The sequence below is a fragment of the Diadema setosum genome, chromosome 5 (genome assembly GCF_964275005.1).
Source record: "Diadema setosum chromosome 5, eeDiaSeto1, whole genome shotgun sequence".
Taxonomy (NCBI): domain Eukaryota; kingdom Metazoa; phylum Echinodermata; class Echinoidea; order Diadematoida; family Diadematidae; genus Diadema; species Diadema setosum.
Genome location: NC_092689.1, coordinates 40,434,534 through 40,452,870, shown reverse-complemented (window position 1 = coordinate 40,452,870; position 18,337 = coordinate 40,434,534). Strand labels below are relative to the sequence as shown.

The following is an 18,337-nucleotide window of genomic DNA, read 5'->3' as shown; positions in this document are numbered from 1 at the left end:
CGTACCCAATTAGCCGCTCGTTCATCTGATCATCATCTTGAAAACCCAAGCACACACACACAAACAAATCTTTAAAAACATCATGGCCCCGATGTCCGGAATCATTTACCTGATAACCTTATAAACAATGTAGATCCATTACACATCTAAAAAAAAAAAAAAAAAAAACAACAAAACAAAACAAAACAAAACAAAACAAAACAAAACAAAACAAAAACAAAAACAGCATAAAGACGTGATGTTTGATCATTATGTCTGATCAGAAATAGGACATGCTGCTATTCATCTGTTTTTTTTTTCCTTCTCTATTCACTGCTATCATTCGAGCAATGTAAGGGCCCCGAACTGAACATACACAAGAAGCATGAACATAAAAGACACATTCATTATCACTAAATCACAACTCATTCACACAGTAACAAACACTTCACATTCTGTATACAGAAGTCATTATGTGCACCGCTGCACTTTTTGTCTTCAAGGTCATGACAACCTTAAACAATGTAGATTCATTTATTTACATAAAAAAAAACAGCTTAAAGATGTGATGTTTAATCATTATGTCTGATCATAAAAAGGGCATGTTGCTATTCATCTGTGTTTTTTTTTCTTCTGTATCCACTGCTATCATTCAAGGAAGAGCCTCAAACTGAATATACACAACAAACATGAAAATAAAAGACACATTCATTATCACGAAAGCACAACTCCTGTACTCACAAGCACTTCACATTTAATTTTGAGAGCTACGTACAGTTGCACTTTTTTGTCTTCATTTCTTCTGTCTGTCTCTCTCTCTATCTCCACTAACTGAGTGGTATATATGCAATTATTTCTGAGGCCATTATCCTCGACAAGCGTTTGTTTATAATCATGATGATGATCTCCTGTATTTCTGTTATTTCAGAGTTGTTAAGTTGTGTTTTGAACGGCATGTATACAAAATCGTTAAGCTTGCTAATAATAAAAATGCATAGAATAAAACCTGCTCGTTTTCATTTTGTATTATCATGGAATAATGTATATACTTGAATTAATCACATGTTTCAACTGTTAGATTCAAACAATATTGTACTCAATTAGTTTGTTCAATTGACTTTGCGTTGCATTTATAGATGTATGAAAAAAAATGCAGAAATAAAATCGATCAATCAATCAATCAATCAAAATTAATGGAACTGAAAAAAAGGCGGCCTGATACTTCCTATACGTCTGAAATGTAATATTGGCGGAGATGAGGATTGAGCGTTTAACTTTTGTGAGATACCAAGAAACCACTTATGGAATATACAACCATTTTAAAGAGTTTATTTGATGGAAATCGGTTTTGGAATGGCTGAAACATCAAAAAAATAGTGTAAAACAAAACGATCGTAATAAAAGGTTGGTCCCACCTTTTGTCAGGATTGCTCTTTTTGGGTATCTTAGCCATTTTAAAACCGATTTTCATAAAATACGGTGAATTCCTCTTGAAATGACATGCTCTTTCATATTTTGTAAGAGGTTTCACATCATCTCACCGAAAAATTACAGAAACCTGACGTTATAGGTCTCAACCCAAACTTTACGATCCCTTTAAGATGTGTGATGATTTGATACTGTTCCAATACTCCCTGTCAAATATTGCTTCTTCGTCATCCTCAAGAAAGGCCTTTCAACTTTCCAAAGAAACCTTCCAATGAGAATAATGGTTTACAAAAAAAAAAAAGTAGTCAACAGGCGTTTTCACATCAGCCCGATAAAAATCCAAGCTCGAAATATTTTTCGCGATTGCGAATTACAGCGCTATTTCATTTCTTATTCACATCAGCCCGAAGAGAATTAGTCCGCATTTTTTTTTCGAGCTAATTCGACAGCTGAGTATGTGCAAATAGCATCAGTAATGTGTGTGCCCTCTCAAAAATTCCTCATGATTTGTGTGCAGTTTGCCTCGATCGATCGGGTCACACATGCTAGGGATGATGGGATTCATCGCGCTAATTTCTCGAGTCGTTTTCACATTATCAAATAGCGCTCTACTATCCCGCTATTTCAGAAATTTCCCGAGTTGGAGTCGAGAAATTTTCTCGATCAGAGCGATACAATTAGCGGGCTAATTTGTGTTCACATTATCAAATAGCGCGCTATTTCTCTATCGGGAAAATTTTCAAGTCAGAAAATAGCGCGCTATTTCGAAACATCGGGATGATGTGAAAACGCCTATATAAGAGTAACAAGAAACCATGAACCTTGATGTCATCAGGGGGCTCGTAGAGAGCATCTATATAGCTTTTGTAGGTAGATTGAAATTATAGAATTCTCTACTATAGAATGAGGCCATATACCTCGATCTACCCTCGTTCTGCGTCATTTCGATACAGCATGAGACAATATTGGCTGGCATTAAAAGCGCAATCAGGAAATCAGATGCTTTGAGATTTCACGAATCTATCTAGAGACTATGCTACACGCGATGAGGATTATTAACAAGTGCAAGGTTAGTTACATATCGGGTGTTAGGGACTCACAAATACTGATGTCTAAGTCAAGAAAAGTTACACGTTGTGTTGTATAATGTTTGCATGTGTGTGTGTGTGTGTGTGAGTGTGTGTGCGTGTGTGTGTGCATTGCATGTGATCTACACATAATGGCACGAAATGTATCTCCCACAATGTATCTCGCACGCTATTTCATGTCAACCTGAAAATCTCAACCAGGATCTATTCAAGTGACAAGAATACTTCTGCTGTGACAGTGCAGTATTGGGACAATGTCCAAACATCATGCCGTGTTCAAACAGTAAGAATGTTCTATTCTGTCAAACGTAGATTCACAAAATAACGATAATAACACAACCTGCTGAAGTTCATCGAAAAAAGACCCAACTGCGTGGGAAGATGAGAATGTGAGAAGATGGAAGTGAAACTCACATAACACACACACACACACACACACACGCACACACACACACACACACACACCAACGCACCACTGAAAGAAAAATTGAATGGTAGCTATATCTAGAATATAACAAATACATGTAGTGTCAAAACAGACTCGACTCCGCCGCACCTAGCAAACGCGTTGAAATGAAAATAATAAAATGAAAATAATGATGTCAAGACAAGGCCGCCCTATATTTTGTGTGCAAGGACTGCAGCGGAAAAAAAAGACAGAAAAGAAATAATGATGGAGGTAAATAAGGGTCACTCTTTATGTGTGTAGAAGCTGGTTGCAACATACAGAAATCAGAAATGAAAATAATCCTTTCTACGTGAAAGGATGAACCATAGTTACGTAATTTATATTCCATGAAAAAGATGATAATGGCTTTTGATTTATCCAATTTTAAAAGAAATGTTTCGGATTCCTGATGACACATTTTTAGCCTTTTAATTTTGGGGTGTTGAAATATCATATTCATACATGTAAATTTAGAAATATTTCTCCAAACTTCATAGCCTTTCGATCTTTTTTTTTTTAAACAATTAAAGAAACTGAATATTTTGTTGCTAAAAATAGAAACAAGCTTTCTATTTATTTTAGAAAATGGAAATTTGACCTCTAAGCCTTTTGGTTTCCTAGTACTACCCTGGATTACCCCACCTATATTATCTACATGTATGATGTTTTGAATGTTGTGAAACATCATCATCTCAAAACTGTTTTTATCATGACCTTGTTGGTTATATATAATTGCTTATATATAATTGCTTGATATTGTCCTGAAGAACCATAATGTTACTTGTGCCCAGCCCTTTTTTATTTTTTTTTTTAAATTGTACCCCCTTTACTTTCTTCTCTTCTCTCCCCCTTTTTTAAAGTATTATTATGGAATACTGTGATTTCTGATCGTATATATTTCTGTTAAGTAATTATTATGAATATTAATAAAGGCGTGAATAAAAAAAAAAGATTGTACCATAGACAGAAGAAGACAGAGAGAGACATGGATAGATTATCAGACACAAGAGAATGACGCTATATTCGCTATTGGATGAAGCGAAAGTAGCTCTATTCGCAAGAATATGTGATAAGGCAATTATTATAGTATTTATATGTTTCTCGTCTCCATGGTATACTGCTTCAATTGCTGCGATGCTGTTTTGACATCGAGCTGTAGAAAACGGCTGCAAGTTTGACCAGAAATGTATCCTTCACAGACAAGGGCAAGTTGCGACGAACAGATTCAGTGATCGTAACAAAATACGTATAAATCTCGCCAGAAAATTAGCATGTATCTAAAGATATCATTATAGGGGCAAAGACGGTTTGCATAGAAAATTGAAACAGTGATATTAAATATTTCTTTTTCTTTCCGAGAACCTACCTTCTTTTTCCCAATTTGCCTTAATCTTACAACCATAACTGGATGGAATCTATACATTTTTATTCACAACAGCGCATCCCTTTGTATAAAAGATCCCATTATCACCGATGTATCCTATTTCTTTGTGACTATACTGTATATAGTGATTAAATTACCACTGAATTCAACGTGAAAGAAATGTTCTATACCTAAATTTAGCTAAGCTCACCTTACCTTCAGTTTTTATATCTTTGAGTCGTTACACAAGATATCCTTGCTGCAGACAGTGTTTTGACGAGAAGTAGACCCAAGAGCGCGGCGCCTCGATCTCCGACAGGACTGCGCAGTGGCGGTCTCACTGAGAACTTACGGTAAGAGAGCCTTTCCATCAGCGAGACCCTTCTTGACTGAAATTAACTTCCTGTCTATAGACCGTCGTAAGACTCACAAAAGTACCAGATACTGACAGAAGGGGAAGGAAAGAAACGAAAACGGGGAAAATGAAATTTCGCGAGCTCGACTTGGACCGGGGACTTGGACCAGGGACAGCTGAAGAGGGCTTGAGGTTGCCAACAGCTAGCATTAGAACAGACCAAGGAGGTCAGATCTCCTTGAACACACCAGAAACGTCTGGCTAAGCACCACGAATATTGCTGAATAAGGTGAGAACGTGAGTTTTGGCTCATATAGCACTGTGCCGTCTAACAACGACTCCGTTCGCACACGGAGTCATGGTTGAAAAGGTAACCAATCGAGCATAATTATTAAAAGTCTGTTTATTTTACTTTTGTGCTGTTTGTTTCTGCTATTTTTTAATATGAGTAACCTACTTCCAGGATGTCAACAGCTTGGTAATGGTACAGTGACCATTCGCCTCACTTTTATAGCGGTGCTCGTTCAGGGGCCCCATGGCAGGAGGGGGAATTAGATCGCAGGTGTCCATAGTGATCTGAGGAATTTTCAAAAAGGTTAAAACACATTATATACACCTCCATGCTGTGACACAGACACACGCTCTCCCATAATTCTGGTCAAGTCAACTTATCAATTTTCTTTAGTGGACATACATACCAAAATACACGATCTTGCAAAGTTGATTTCACACACACAAAAAAAAGTTATTGTGACATAGCTTTTCTTGTCAAGATGACTCACCGAAAAGTAATGTCATTATGGTAAGAAAAATTATATTGCCAAGCTAATTTGATGTCGTAATGGAGAATTAAATCATTTTGCCAAGTGAACTTCCCAAAATATGTCGTGGCAAGATCTATGTCCACTATGTTGACACGGTCCCACATTGGCATGGGTCTATGAGTGGGAGCGACTGTCAAATTTATCAATGATGCAGTTTGACACAACCACATGTATATGTGCTCAACCCCAAGCGAATACATTGTATATGCAAATACAGTAATACGCAAAACACTCTATTGTTTCCTTTACAATACAAAACACGGCTCATAGAAACCTCTTTGCTATTGTTTTTGTTGTGTGTGTTCTTTTTTTATAGTGTGTTCAATCTACAGCGTCACAGTCATGGCTGAAATGCCTGTATTTGCAAAAGGTCACCAACAGTTTGGAACAATGATGACACTGATTTCATTGAATGTCGGGCCAATGTGTACAAAGCAACGAACTATAGATTGTGAAGAAGAAGAACAGATTGTACAGTCTGTATACTCGTTAATTCCTTGTTTCTCCAGGCACGTATACATTGTTTGCTGTCTCTCGCTGATTTTACAGACTGGGCATCAAAATGAAGTCAGTCACTTCCACTCATACCGCTCATCGTTGCGTGAAAGACGGGAAATAAAAGAAAGAACAAAGAGTCGAAAAGAACCATTGCAAGGCTTTATAGAAACAATAGAATCTCACATTGAAAGAAAAGGCGCGGGTGACCTTGTGAGACATATTACTAACGCGTCAATCAGATTCAGAAATGCATGTGAAGGGTGTGAAATCTGATGCAAACATTAATTCCAGTCGTGTTAATCATTGCCATCACTGGGGCTCTTTTACTCCCCACGTGTCAATCAAAATTAGCTGCCTACAAAGTTTCCCATGAGCTTTTAAAAATGTTCTTACAGCAACTACAACCGCCATCCACAACAAGGTGCAAAGCAACTTTGGTACACCATGCAACGTATTTTCACTCAATCCTGATACTTAACTAAAATTGAATTCAAAGAATTCATTAAGGCTAGTATCCATGTGATCATCTCTTTCAAGTTTGTTCCAAATGGTGGGAGTTAATTCATGTCATGCGTGTGTTTGTTAAATAAAGTCTGTAGATATAATTGCGTGTGAGACTTAATAAAACAGGCGCAGTTGGCGAATACCTATGAGAGTTGAGCCGTTGAGTTGCGGCAAAGGGTATTAGTCCATGGGCCAAGAGGCGAAAAATTGGTTATTGGTACCATCTCAGGTGGCAATACCTTTTTGGTGTCATTTTGTTTGTTGGGCATAGATATGCTTATCAAGCTATGATAGCATTTCCAAATGAGTAGCTTAGTCCTAATAAATGAATTTTTAACCAATTTGGTCTCGTTTTTATATCCCTATACTTCTGAATCGAGGCTAGCCGCTATAGAAACAAGAGCACGGTCTTCTGTATGTCCATGGAGCTCATGGTATGTCCACAGGTGTTCTGTTGTAAACGCGGTGCGCTTAGTATTATTCAAGGCGGCGAAGGGAATATCCAAAGGGTGATGCTGTCCAGAGCTAAACGCGGTGCGTTTAGTCTTTATTCAAGACGGCGAAGGGAATATCCAAAGCCTATGATACAGTGTATATCCCTTTACCTAAAAAACAAACAAAAAAGCAATTCCTCGTGGATAGTTCCTAATAAAAGGGATTATATATACTGTTTTTACACTACCCTTTCAACAAATACATCAGTTTTAAACAAAAATCACTCTGCTCATGTACAATATTATTTATTATAATGTATTGTAGTGTACTGGTACATTGTTTCTGCATTATCTTTCATTGTTGGATGGAAATAAAGCGACAGTGGCGTGACATTAGCGTTTTCACCGTAGCGTTTTCACCGGAAATGATGAATAATTGAAAAAATACGGCAAAATCCACTAGGAATTGTTTTTTAGATAAAGCTTTTTAGATAAAGGGATATACACTGTATCATTAGCTTTGGATATTCCCTTCGCCGTCTTGAATAAAGACTAAGCGCTGTGGACATCATAACCAATCAGCCAATCACGGCCCCCTCCTTGCCGAGAAGTCTGCTCAAGGTACCGAGCCGGACTGGCCAGAAAATACGACGGTCGATTGGGCAACTCGAACCGAGGCCAGTGAGGGAGATTTATTTGATGTGATATGATTTTTAATTTTGAATTATTTGCAATAAAATGAAACTAATATAGGGTAAAATTTGGAAATTTATAGAAATTCTATGAATATAGATTTGGCGTAAATATTCCTCGAGGAATGATAAACGCCAAATAAGCTCAAATAACAACAACAACAACAACAACATAACCCTTGGATATTCCCTTCGCTGCCTTGAATAAAGACTAAGCGCACCGCGTTTACAACAGAACACCTGTGGACATACAGAAGACAGTGCTCTTCTTTCTATAGCGGTTAGTTTCGATTCAGAAGTAAAGGGATATAACAGCGAAACCAAACGGGTCAAAAATTCATTTATTAGGACTAAGCTACTCATTTGGAAATGCTATCATAGCTTGATAAGCATATCTATGCCCGACAAAGAAAAATGACACCAAAAAGGTTTTGACATCTCAGATGGTACCAATATCTGGCCTGGCCCATGGACTATAATGGCTTAAGACCGCGTCATCCATTCCGGGTAAGCTGCGCGGGCTTGTTGCGAGTAGGTATTTTCCAGCACGCAGGAGAATTTTCCGCGAGCGGACAAGAATGTTTGCGAGTTTCGCACTTGTATCTTACCTGCTAGGTGCGTGCTACTACTTCTACTTGCGTGTATTCCGTGTGACCTGCGTGAGAGCTTTGAAACCGATCCGTTTTCTGTTATGAGCGACTTAACGGGTACTGCGAAATACCTGCGTTGGAGTTGCCTGCGAGGTGCTGCCGGTAAGGGTCTCCTACTGGTGTTCTGCGTGTACCTCTGCGAGTGAACCCCACGACTCACTCGGAACAAGTTTTGAGCATGCTCAAGGCCTTGTCATACTGTATCTGGGGAAGTTTTGCGGGTTGACTTGCTGGGAAACAAATTTGCTACCCGGATCTCTCCGCAGTTGGTCCGCACCTGACAGTACCCAGCGCGTATCTCGCCCGTAGTTGATCGGAGGTGCGCACGCAAGTCCGATTTACCCGCAGCCAATTTTTGAGCATGACCAAAACTTTTTCCGGGGGAATCGCGGGGATTGCCCGCAGAGGTCCACGCCAAACGCCAGATGGAGGCCCTTAGCGGCAGCACCTCGCAGGCAACTCCCACGCAAGAACTTCGCAGTCCCCGTATGCCCCCAAGATAATGACATTCTGTGGGACTTCTGCCATTCCTTCAGAGGAATTCCTTCTCTGAGTTGTCAGCCCCCACGCGTCTAGCGCACAGGTCACAGGTCACGCAAGGCTTGCCCGAAAGGGTGTGACCAGGGAGGTGTGAGAGTCTCTCTCACACACCTCCCTGGTGTGACACGGCCTTTAATAGGGACCATTGATGAAACCCTCTTCTATCACCGTTACTCGAACTCTTTGCCCCATCCTGTCTGCCCTCACCTTTCATCTGTGCCTTGTGCTTGAGATGATAATAACTATATACGGCAGAACCTTTCACTCTATCGCACTGGACTGACCAATATAACAAGAAAATACAGAAACTTGTGCACAATTTCATAATTTTAAAACACTTCTTTTTTTGCACTATTTCACATCCACATTCGGATGCATCCCCCTATGGTGTCTTTCCTTTCGCAGTTCTTCCTTGCTGGCTTTCAGACATAAGTTGCTGCCTTTCCGTCTGTCAGCCATATCTAGTGTCAGTCTGTCAGTCGTAAATGGCTTATTGTAGTTTCGGAAGCCTCCCCTCCCCCTCTCATTATTTAAATCTCTCTATGTGATATTTCTTCCGCTATTCATGAAATATGACTTAAAAGAGACGAGATCTCACAACTCGCCTTCTCAAAGCCGAGAAGCCGAGATCTCCCAACTCGCCTTCTCGCGCGAAGCCGAGAAGCTGATCTGAGCAGACGAGAAGGCGAGATTTCACAACTCGCCTTCTCGAAGCCGAGAAGCCGAGAAGACGAGATCTCGGATCTCGCCTTCTCGTTTTGAGACCTGAGAAGGTCGAGAAAGCAACGAATATCTTGTCTTTTTTGGTGGCAATGAAATGTTTCCGCAGACAACCGTTTGCAACTACTGCGTGACTTTGAGATGGAGGTAACGGATGGCTGGCACCCTCAACGCTAGGTGGCGCGCAATAGTTTTATATACCGTGCATGATGCACTCCACTCTCTCAGTGTTATTGGCAGGAGCCATTCATAGTCACGATTTGGCCTTCTAAAGGTGTGATAGGGTGTTCCTCATAAAAACATCAAACCTCTAATAGACCCCCCCCCCTTTTCCCCTTTTTGAATCATTTGCAAAGAGAGAAACACAACAATTTATTTGAAGAGGCAAGTACTCGATGTTGTCGCTGCTTGAGACGTTCGTCTATAGAAGCTATAGCAAAGGGCTGGTCGTATTGTATAATCATGTTTAACACTAGATCTGGTCAATGTGATGGGGATTTAGTAGTTATAGACTAAATAGTTTGCTAGCATAATTTTGTTCATGCTCGTTTCATAAAAGTCTACTCCTTTAGTCCTCACTATCCCGGGGAGATGGCTAAAATCGTCCCCACCCCACCCCGACATTTTCGCGATAGTCTTGAACGCATAAAGATTTCATGCTGACATTAATATGCCTTTTTTCTTTCATATCTCCTACACATTTTTTAAGAACCTATTGCGAAAATCGGGGTATTATAATACGCTTGCAGAGATAAATCACATTTCCCAGACCAATGTCACCAAAAATGGCGGCTTCCCGTGATTTTTGTGTGTACAGTGGAGTGTACGGGTTTTACGATCTTGAATTGTCGTGTTTTTTCTGCTTTTCCTCACTAAGAAAACATTTCTTTTGCATATATTATGAACTATGCCAGATAACAAAGCAATACGAAACGAAAAATTTAAAAACAAAGAAATTAATTCATTCATTTATTCTTCCCATTTCCAACAAAAACGTATTTTTAAACAGAAATTAGAGTGCATAGATTAACATTGCAATACAAAATAAAACGAACTTAATAAGTTTGCAAAACAATCTGAGTACAAAAATTCATCTTCAATAAAACAAAGAAATGCGTGAGAGACACAAGAAATCTTTACTTTCTTGGTGCAAATGAATACTTTTACAAATTCATGAAATTCTTCTCTCGAGATGTTTTCATTGCAACTGATACTCGAGTATGTACGCCCATGATTTTTTTTTAAATATCATGGTTACTGCCAAAACACTGATGAATGGTTTATTCAGTGCTTATTTACGTCGATGAAGGGCAATTTGTCAATAAGTTGAAATGAATACTTTACTTATTAGTCAATATCATTAAGCATTTCCAGCTGTCCAGTAATAAAGGCCTATTCATGTCAAAACATATACATTAAACATCACCTGTCTTTATTTTACAAGTAAAGAAAAGTTTACACCCTGACGTGGTAACCAAAATGCGATAATTCAGAATTTCGAGAAAACTTTACACAATTGAAAATACCAATAGATGGCAAGAATAAAATTTGACACTGCATTCTTGTAAAATACATGATGGGACACCGGCGCGCCAAGTTTGGGCACAATCGGTCCCCATCTGTTTCCATTGGCCACTTTACAATTTCATATATTATTTACGTACTATACGGGTACTTACTACCAGCAGTGAAAATGCAGCACTGAGGATTGAGCAGAAATGCAATAGCGCCATCTACTCGGTGATGGTACAGTGTCGCATATAGGAGATTTTTTTTTTTTTAAACCCCAAGTAATGAATTGAGTGAATGCAGATAGTAAAAGAACACGTCACACGAAAATCGAACAATCCCTTCAAAATTCATTCATTTTCAAAGTTTTGATTACATCCATATGCCGCCATCGCTTGATAAAAGGCTTAAACACTTAAACAATCCGTGATGTCACAGATTGAGAAGTGGAACGGTATAAAGAAAATAATATGAAGAAAATTACACAAACTTTGCCATTTTACAATGACACATATTAACGGTACTATTGCTCCCCCTGCCTTCTGAAAGAGGTAAGTGCTCTTTCGGTATGTTAGACAAATGAAAATATGTGGAACTTTAAACATTGTAAGATGACCGTTGTTTTCCCTATAATCATTCCACTATATACTTTGACATCAGTCACTGCTGTAGAATTCTTATCCAGCGATGTCGGCACCTTAGCTTTAAAAAATCGTAACGTTTGAACGCAATGTCCGAGTTTCCCAAAAACTTAATTGATGTGTTCTGCTAAAATTGCCGCAAGCACTGAATCTACACATAAAATTTGGGATACATAATTCATACGCAATAAGTGCTTAAAGTCAACGAAGACAACTTATTGGAAATAATAGTGAACCGCCGTCAGCTCATGTTGAGCAAATTTCTCATCTGAAAGAAGATGCAAATTTTCCATTAAAAGAAAAATCATCTCTGTCTTTCTATCGATCTATCAATCTATCTATCAATCCACTTATCATTCACTATACATTATTATGTGTGACTGAGAACACAGACCTCTCCTTTGTAGCATTCTTTTATATCATTTTAATATTGTACAATTAAAATGAAATGAAGCGTACATCACACAATATTAACATAGGGATGACCTAAGCCATCATACCAAAGTGGTAAACGAGTCAGCTGAAGAAGAAGAAGAAGAAGAAGAAGAAGAAGAAGAAGAAGAAGAAGAAGAAGAAAAAGGAAAGAAATGAGAAGTGTAATAACCTGAACGAAAAAAGCGTTCCGTAAAAGCCTCAGGGGCTTGCAATGATGGGATCATAGTCCTGATCGGAAGAAAAAAGGAATGGAACAAATTGCAATTCTGATGGGACGGTTAATCATAGGTGTTGGATTAAAAGTGTGAAATTAACTGAAACTAATATTTTACGAGGAGTAATATTTTCAATTTATTGTTTTAAACGCTCTTAATTTGTTTGTGACTGTCGAATGCTGGGCACAATGAATTCGAGATGATTGGACCAAGGTGGCGAATCGATTTTTGGATGTTTGCTTCCATTTTCCAGCAGTGGAATAATATCTTTTTGTCTCATCACCTTTTTATCTCAATTATAATAATATACATACTACTGGTTCGTTTTCTTAAAACTCTATGATTTGAGTGACATGAAACGGGCGGTTAAAATGACACGTGCAAGTATTATGTAAGAGCCGGGAGGAGGGAGAGAAAATCAGTCAAGCCAGATGTAAGAGTGCATGTGGGTGACATCGTATCCACCATTTACGTTGCTACGCTGTTCATTCTGTCATCAAACGACAAAACAGCAATCACAACATCCCACCAACAGCAACAACTTACTGCCTGACATACCGACCAACACCGAGTAACATCGATGTGCGCGGGTATCTGTAGAAACCAAAGTCGGGGCTGAAGTTCTGTGTCGCTTGTCAGCCGAAAACCCGTTTCACGTTATTCATGAACAGTGCCGTATATTAAGAGAGTCTGGCCAACTCATAAATTGGACGCCATGTCGTTACCCAGCGTACAGTGCGCTTAAGGCTTTAGCGTGTGCGCTTGGGGGTTAGCGTTACGCGCAGGCGTCCCAAAGGCGCAAGGCACTGTATTGCTTGACTTTTTTTTTTTTATTATAGAGAGAGAGGGAGAGACACAGAGAGAGAAAGGGTGTAGATTGGGGGAAGGACACTCTTTCATTCCATCCATGTTGAACAAAGACAACAATCGTCAATCATTTTACACATTTGAATAGACCATTGCAGACACAAGCGCCCAGGTATAGGGAAGCTGTCTAAAGGACATAATTCTTGAATATAAATATATATTTTTTTTTTTTGCTGTAAAAATAAAAGAAGAATTCACAGTATGCCGTGTCATACACTTTCACTAGACTGTATGCTATATTGTATTAGCAAGCTGTCCAGGGAACAAGAATATTGTACAACATGATAAATACATTTACAATTCTAGCAGTGCACAGGCAATAGACGAATTCCACAGTTATTAACGTATTACTGTTTAGCACGTAAATAACCCTCAATTACCATCCTATTTAGTACCATATAGTTATGTATGAAACAGACATGAAGGCCTTCTAGGTAATCCAAAAGGAAAACGCCTATGTACAATGTACAACATGAAACGTCATCGGCAAGTGCTTATTATTTGAGATCATTTCATATACCTTAAAGGTATGTAAAATGATCGCAAATTGTTTAGAAATAGTTTTTAAAAAGACCTGTAATTGAACGAAAGCACAAATACCTGGATAACATATGATGATTAGGGATATCCTCAGCGACATCCGTACCAAATATAAACTACACGTTCAGGATCATTTAATATAGATATAGTTTAAAAACAAATAAAATTGTCCAAGTGGCTACCGGCGTATACCTCAGCCATATTACATTGTTCTCTTAGCAGGTGTATAGTATGTCCCCCCCCCCCCCAAAAAAAAAAAAAAAAAAAAATTACAATCAGATTTTCGCATTGATAACACCCAATAGGATTAAACTGTTTAAATGCTACTTCAGAGTCTTGAAATACAATATCTTAGCTCTCAATTTGGTAAAGCGGTCACAGAGAAAAGTGGATTGTTGTAAAGCATGTCATGAGTCTAATTCTTACGATGCTCTTGTGTGAGAATACAATATACAGAACTTGGAGGGAAGAGATTTCTGACATCTTCTACAAAACCCCTAATTTTTCTTTGACCACTGAAGCAAATCGAATGGGGTTTTCTGTAAATAATGTGGGCAATGAGTTATAGTTTCATACCATGAATTTGGTAATAGATTGATTTACTATTTTTAAAGATATCAATGCGGAGAGTCCCGTTGTAATTTTTTTTTTTTTGGTACATACGGTAGAGTACGTCTTGACAATGTTACACGTCAGTTTCATATAATTGACAGAAAAAAAATGACATGTTTGTCATAAGATATAATACGTCGAGTGTTTACTTTCCTTGAACTAAGTGTGAATGGATGACTTTTATTGTTTAAGAGAGCAAGTATTAAGGAATTTGAGCATTTTTTACTCGTCAGTTGACCTATCTATACTTCATGGCAATACCTTGAGTGGTTATTTTAAAAATATGTGGAAAATCTTGTCATTTTACTATTTTCACTTGACCTCTGACCATCATGGCCAAAATCTTTCCCTATAAATACTGTGTAGTAATGATGGCATGCGAATACCCGTGTTTGGTTTTAAGTTTTTGCATTGGGTAATCTCTAAGGTACGGAGGAACTGGGTAATAATATCCTAACAATAGATACTAGAATTTTAACATTTTACCTGACATTGATCCTTGACCTTTGGCCCCCTCCCATGACCCCACCCCTACCCGCCCCAACAAATGAATAAATAAATAAATCACAAGAGAATCATAGTCGCCGCAGTAAGTTTTGTCTGGAAATACATGTACTCACCTTCAAAAATTGCATGTAGATATGTGGGAAATAGTAATATTGTTTTAAGAATTTAACCATTATGTACATGATTTTGACCTTTCACTTTCACACAAAAGTTTATAAGCTAAAGACAAAACTTCGTCCACTCACACATATGCATCTTATGTCAAACAGTTTCATTACAAACGGTGTCCAAAAAATGATTACGGAATGAAGGACAGACAGAAGGACGGACGGACGACCAAAACAGATGCCTCAGGCTACACTTCGTACGTTATGGCGGTGGCATACAAATGTAAATCAAAACTTGGATAGTCTGAAAGACACCGTGAGGAATCCAAAGAAAACATATCATACAGTTTTCCCGTCGCACACTGATTTCTCACCTTTTTTTTTTTTTTTTTTTCCTTCGTTTTGGATCTGTCGGAAAGCGGTGCATCATTACACATGAGTCAGGTGGTTCAAGCAACGCCATGCTGGGCAGGAATTTAGGCATGACAAATCTTCAGTTTTTCGCAGAAACATATCAAAATAACTTTAAAATGATATATTATATACCTTCTACTTCAATAAAGTAGACAACGGCAATGACAATTCATTATCCCCACTGCACCGTGACTGATATTGGGGATTTCCCAAAGGCAAACAAAATTAGCGCGTAGCTGCGCGTAATGAACAATGGGCACTGCGTATGAGCTTTGCTCGCGCCCGCGTGATTGACTTTGGTAACAACATGGCGCCTGTAGATCACGGGACCAGCTTTTGACCAATCACAGGCTTCAAAACACATAAGCCAAAAACCGAGTTGGCCAGACTCTCTTAATATACGGCACTGTTCATGAACGAGCACTAGCGCCCTCATAAGGCGGAGCCGTAGATTAACTTTTGTCGCTACGGACGTCCACTGCAGTATTCCGTAAGATGAGAAGGGGAAAAATTTGAGGTTTTTTCTTTGTTTCTTTGTTTTTGTTTAGTGGCTTCTGAATAATATCACATCCAGTTGAGAACAAAAACAAATGATATGCCATGTGAATAGATGTGTGAAGATCACATTTTATTTTGTACCATTACTCTGAAGAACCAAGTCTTGCATACCAATCAAAAACACGAGATAAAAGTCAGACTTGTGGTGATCTACGTGACCACGCCAAGTCATTTGCAAATTACTGGGGTATATCTATATCTTTGTCGCTATGATATACTTTCCCTGTAGAGGCAAGAACTTCTTAGCTGATATTATGAAACGTATTCTCAAAGACATGGGTAGTGTATAGGCCTATGAACCTGCATTGATTTTGTTCATGAGCTATTCGCAATATAATTATGATTATCATTATTCAGCAAACTTAATCAAGACGCATTTTGTACTCTGTTCTTGGCATAAGACACATGCAAAAGAGTGCATGAACTAGATTGGGATTCTCTCTCTCTCTATCTATCTTTTTCTAAATTCGACTCGTGTGGAATGCTGTACTTGGACGGGCATGTTGTGATTGTGTTTTCTCTCTCAACTTCCGGGTTTCGACCGATGGAATTATGCAGGGTTGTTAATTGCACAGACACTGCGTATGCCCTTTGCATTTTTTGACTGCTCCGACAATAAGCGCATGATAACAAAGATGAATTGTTAATAATTATTAATGAACCTGTATTCTAGATCATCAGAGTATAATTATCGTCACCAGTTCATGATGCATTTGGAGGTAGACAGTGTACTATACTTTACACAACCAAATCAGCACAGTTATAAATATTCTGCAAGGGAGAGAGTTATGCACAATACTGATATGCACATTATTTTGTATACATTATCAGATTTCAGAATGGGAAGTAATGTCGGAAGTTTCTTATCTTGCAAATAATCATAAAAGAAAGCACACAAAACATGCATTTATAAGCAATATTGATATAGGCCTATCTTTTAAAAATAGTCATATCCATTTTTAAACGATATTTCATAGATCTTTTCATTTTATTTCATTTTGTTTATTTCATTTCCAACAAAATATATCAATCATAAAATATGAATATGGAAACTTTGAACGAAGATCACATGACACCCCTGACGTCACATTGACGTCACATAAGCTTCTCCGAACAGGTTGGACACTAAGGAAGAAATCATAATTTGCTTGCAATGAAGACATTAGTCGAGGTTCTGGTTACTAGTATATAAAAGAAAATATATTATATTTTCTTTTTTCAGAGCGATACGATGTGCTGATACAGCCACGACAATAGAGGGCGCTTAAAGGGCTGGTACATTGTATAATATTGGTGGAGATGAGGATTGAGCTATTGACTTTTTGCGAGATATCAAGAAAACACTTTGGAAATGGTACAGAGCATACCATTCTAAGAGGAATTCAAAGTTTATTTGATAAAAATCGGTTTTGGAATTGCTGAGACATCCAAAAAAAGTAAAACAAAGCCATCGTAGTAAAAGGTGGGTCCCACCTTTCATTAGGATCGCTCTGTTTTGGATATCTCAGTACTCAAAAAAAAAATTTTCATCATATAAAATTGAATTCATCTTGGAATTACATGCTCTTTCATAGTCAGAGGTTTCTCATTATCTCTCCAAAAATGTTAGAAACCTGGTCTCAACCATAACTATACGATCCCTTTGATAACAGAAATCGTTGCGTTTTATGGTGATTTTTCTTTGCACCTTTGATTTCCCCTCGCTCTCTCAGTTAGCCTATTTTAATTCCTGCAAAATAACCTCGCTACTCGGGGTCACCATTCATAATCTCTTTAGCGGACAAAACAGCGACTTACCGCAAAGTAGACAATATTTTTAGTGATGATTCCACTCCATCAATATCGTATTGATCTACTGACCATAGAACATCCAAGACGATTGGAAACTTTACCCAACAATGGGAAATGATCTTTCTGATGGTCAGTCTTTAAGAAAATCAAGTAATGAAAGGGATATCGCTGTTGTTCGTAATTTTATTCGGTTTCAAATAAAAAAAAAATCGTTTCCCTTCCGTTTCCGTTCACGAGACGCCTTTTCAATCATCGAAGGAAGATCGACAAGACATGTCCTCGGTACTCACATGACTCGACTTTACAAAACAGCATGAAATTCGCATTCGCATTCTGAGAACATTAATTGCCTAATGTGAGCTCACATACACCTCGTATGTCGCCCTATACGATCATAAATATCAGCAATTTCGTTTCCTTTCGCTGTCTCCCCCTCTTTTCCCGTTCCTTGCATCTTTCTTTTTCCACTCACCTTTTCCTCTTCAACTTTGTTTGTTTGTTTGTTTGTTTGTTTCTTTCTTTCTTTCTCTCTCTCTCTCTCTCTCTCTCTCTCTCTTAGAGCTTAATTTTCGCTTCGTTGTTTGGTACAGTAGCTTAGGCCCTATCCAATTTTGTTCG

The 18,337-nt window shown here is 38.3% G+C and overlaps 1 protein-coding gene across 1 annotated transcript in view; it reads right to left on the bottom strand.

The window, feature by feature from the left end:
- Nucleotides 1–18,337, bottom strand: part of LOC140228916 (uncharacterized) — a 67,175-nt gene that overhangs the window by 33,352 nt on the left and 15,486 nt on the right. Inside the window, exons 2-3 of the mRNA XM_072309184.1 lie at nt 9,402–9,568; nt 5,119–5,237 (exon numbers count right to left, since the gene is read on the bottom strand). Coding sequence (XP_072165285.1) covers nt 5,119–5,237; nt 9,402–9,568 — 286 coding nt within the window. The remainder of the gene's footprint in view (nt 1–5,118; nt 5,238–9,401; nt 9,569–18,337) is intronic.